Genomic DNA, 3,848 nt, shown 5'->3' on the forward strand with positions numbered 1-3,848 from the left:
GGTCTTAAAACAATATTATTGTTTATCGCAATAATTTTTTAGACAATTAATCGTCCAGCAAAATTTGTTATCGTGATAGGCCTAGCAATAACACAGTCATAACAGACTGTTTGCAATGCAAAACTTACTTTATCATACTATGGTATAACATTTCAAGTGCTGTGCATTAAACTGTTTGCTGATTATTATATGGCTTTATTTGCTTTATCTGCCCACATCTTATCTAGAGTTCAGAGGGCAACATCCTAAAGAGTTGTGGGGACACTGTGATGATAGAACCAACAGATGAGTGAGGAAGATGTGGATTAATAGCAAATAAAAATCACCATTATAATATTCAAAAATATGCTAGGTTCTTTTAAGATTGTGTAGTACTAACATAAAAATGCAATCAATTATCAACTGAAAGTAATATTTTAATTGCTCACAACCTCTCAACAGAACCAGCTAGAACCAACTGTCCATTCAGGAATCTTTCTCCAATCACCAAGTCTGTCTTAGAAAATAAGATTTTATTTTATTTTTTTATAATTGCCCATATTTCTTTTTCTTGCTTATGATATGATATGAAAAAATATGTATGGTCATTGTTGGGAGTAACTGTTTCACATTATTAATATAATATAGTAATTCAAAAAACAGCATACACTACATTGATTATTAAAACCTAACTACTGTATTTTGAGAGGGAAAACTGTTTTTCAGTCCTGCAAAAAACATGTTTTTTCATGGAAGTGATGTCAGCCTTATTTTGAGAATTACACAATTTCCCATACAACTGGAATATTTTTTGAAGATGTGATTTATTTTTCACAAATAATTTTATAATAATAAAAAGCAATCTACATGAACAATAGAACTGTGATTTAAAGTGAAATTATTCCAACTTTTTGAGCAACAGCAGATCAATTAAATGAAAATACTTTATCTTTTATTATTTATGAACACCACAGAGCATCATTATTTGACCAAAATCCTTCTCTACAAGAACCAGTCCTCCTCATATAGACATAAATAAGTTTGATCAAATTTCTCTGTCAAAGCTGCATGGATTGTGTACTTTGTTGTTGAGTTCTGAGCATTTTGCCCTGAAAAAGCCCAAATGGAATGCCATGGTCTGTTAGGGGTGTTGTCGTTGTTTCCAATTTTCCACTTTTACAGTTGGGCAGAGCTCAACCACAGTACGTGACACGGGAGACTGATTCGTCAGAGAGTGTGAGAGTCTGTAGCCAGCAGGACTGGCATCACTGCTCTGCTTCCCTGCCTTTGATTTGCTGAGTGAAATTCGCTCCATTAAACCTGGTTGTAAAAAGCTGATGTGTTCAGACTTGAAACACAGGGAGGGAGAGCTGAGATCTATGTGGAAGGTAAAGTGAGATAACAGTAGCAGACTGCTAATTCTAGCACTGCTGCAGCCTAAGACAATATGTCTGTGTGCGGGGGTGTGCATGCAGGTGCGTGTGTGTGTGTATTAACACTTGTGGGGGTGGTTGCGAAGGACCATAGCCTGATTAAAATCTTATGAGTATCAGTCATTATTGCAATTATAAAACAAAGAGGATTCTTGCAGAATGTCACTCAGAGCAGCTTGCAAAGGGAATCTAAACTGATAGAATGCAGAAATGTTGATGTAAAATGAGATATGGAGGCAAAAGGCTTTTCAGAAAGAGACAAACACACCTACATGAACTGTACACTCACTTTTTCATAGTATTTGATTTCATATTCGGTGATGACGCCGTTGGGTTGCTGCGGCTCCTGCCAGGACAGCTGGATGCTGCGCTGCTGCACATTCTCCTTGATGACCTCACTGACCTGAGACGGAGCTGTTTGGAAAAGAACATGTCAATAAGTGGCTGGCAAACCCCCTGAGCACACACACACACGCATACACAAATTAGCCCCACAGAAGCCTTTTCATCAACACTCGGCCCCCATGAGCCAATGAATATTCACGGAAACACCTCAAAAATGTTTACACCCTTAGGTCCAAATTTCAATTACAGAGCAAACATTATCCCAGCCAGCGGAAAAGTACAACATGTAAATCATAAAGACAATTCACTTAATTAATTCCAGTGAAACAAGCAGACCCTTCTTCTTCTTGATGACGCAGCTCGTCAGAAAGGTTTGTATCTGGAACGTCCTGACACCAGTCTCATGTACACCAATTACCTCAGGCTCTTTGCATGACTCATTTTAAGTGTCTATCTGGATTAAGTACTATGATATTTAGGTTTGCTAAACTGGCACAGGGGCAGTTTTTTTGCTTGAAGAAATCATATGAAGTTAAAAACTTTGTGTAGACAAGGCTAAAAATTACATTTCTGCCATGGTGTGTGTCTTCTTTAACTACCTCTGAGGATGCTACAGTATCAACCGCTAGCTCTCCTGTAATTACTGCTCTGTTGGTGTTTTCTCTGGACACAGTCCTACAGGACCGTCTTACTGATACATGGTTTTTCTGGTACTCTTTGGGCAACAGCAGCTAGTTTTTAACTGGTCTCCAGAACTTAAAAATTTGGGACACAGATTTTTTTTTTAAAGATACAGTCTTTATTTTAAACTTTTGTCAGAGACTGTACCAAACTTTTTCTGTAGTCAGCACTCACTGTCCTGTAGAGAATGAAAAGGTATTTCAGCCTCAGGAGATTTTCTTCCCTAAGCTGTAAAAGTCACCTGTTGTGTAGTTGGGAGGTTCATAAATCACACAAATCTTCCTCCACCATTCCAGAACATCATTAATTATTGTTATCCTGGTAATCACCATCAAGTTAAAACCAAAATTTTAAAATGAGTACTAAAATACGCCAGGAGCCAATGCAGGGAGGCCAGAACAGGAGTTATCTGATCTGTTATGTAGGTTCTAGTTAAAAGTCTCGCTGTAGCATTTTGCACAGACTGAAGGGAAGTCATGGAGGATTTACTTAGACCCACAAAAAGGGTCTAAGCATTTATTTCTTCTAAACGAGAAGAAATAAATTCATGGACAGTCGTTTCTAATTCCTTCTGTGATAAAATAGCTCGCAGCTTCGAAATATTCCTTAAATGGTAAAAACAGTTGCGAATTAACAGTTTGCAATGATTGTCCAAAGACAAACAACTGTCAAAGAGAAAACCCAGATTTCTGAGGCTATTTTTATTCAAAGGGTTTAAAAACCCAAGATGCTTCCTGATTTCTGTGATTTTATCATCAAGAGCTACGATAAGCGTCTCAGTCCTGCCTGCATTTAACTGCAGGTGGTTGTCATTCAGCCAAATGTTAATGTCAGACAGGCAGTTACTGAGTTCAGTCAATTTATAAAATTCAGAGGATCTCTTATCATCAGCATACGCGTGATAAGAGACATTACTGTAGCGATTTAGAATAAAACCTATTGGGCGTATGTACAGTAAAAAGAGGAGTGGGCCCAAAACTAAACCTTGGGGCATCCCACAGGACAGCTGAGCAACATCATAAGGCTTAGGGTTGGGCGTCAATTAAATTTAAATTATTCCGATTCCTCATTTCCATTCTGCATCTTAAAGATTCCTGATTCCGATTCTATTGAGTCAAAAAAAGTCTACATGGTTTAAATGAGCTATAGATTCTGGATAAAATACGTCTCAACTTCTCAATTTTATTATTATTATTATTATTATTATTATTATTATTATTATTATTAAAGCTAAGCTTTTTTACTTTACTATGCTTTATTAAGCTTTACTATGCAATTTTTTCACAGAACTAGTTCCAACTATATAAAGATCATACATATGTACTTAGACCTGTCACGATAACAAATTTTGCTGAGCGATTAATTGTCTAAAAAATTATTGCAATAAACGATAATATTGTTTCAAGACCT

The 3,848-nt window shown here is 36.7% G+C and overlaps 1 protein-coding gene across 1 annotated transcript in view; it reads right to left on the bottom strand.

Annotated features, from left to right (window-relative positions):
* LOC106937112 (ephrin type-A receptor 7-like) overlaps positions 1-1,842 on the bottom strand; it is a gene marked incomplete at its 5' end in the record, with an annotated part of 30,277 nt that extends 28,435 nt beyond the window's left edge. Inside the window, one exon of the mRNA XM_015018467.1 lies at positions 1,702-1,842. Coding sequence (XP_014873953.1) covers positions 1,702-1,842 — 141 coding nt within the window. The remainder of the gene's footprint in view (positions 1-1,701) is intronic.
* Positions 1,843-3,848: the final 2,006 nt, after the last annotated feature.

The sequence above is a fragment of the Poecilia latipinna genome, unplaced genomic scaffold (genome assembly GCF_001443285.1).
Source record: "Poecilia latipinna isolate Pla-1442-1.1 unplaced genomic scaffold, P_latipinna-1.0 Scaffold2277, whole genome shotgun sequence".
Lineage (NCBI taxonomy): Eukaryota > Metazoa > Chordata > Actinopteri > Cyprinodontiformes > Poeciliidae > Poecilia > Poecilia latipinna.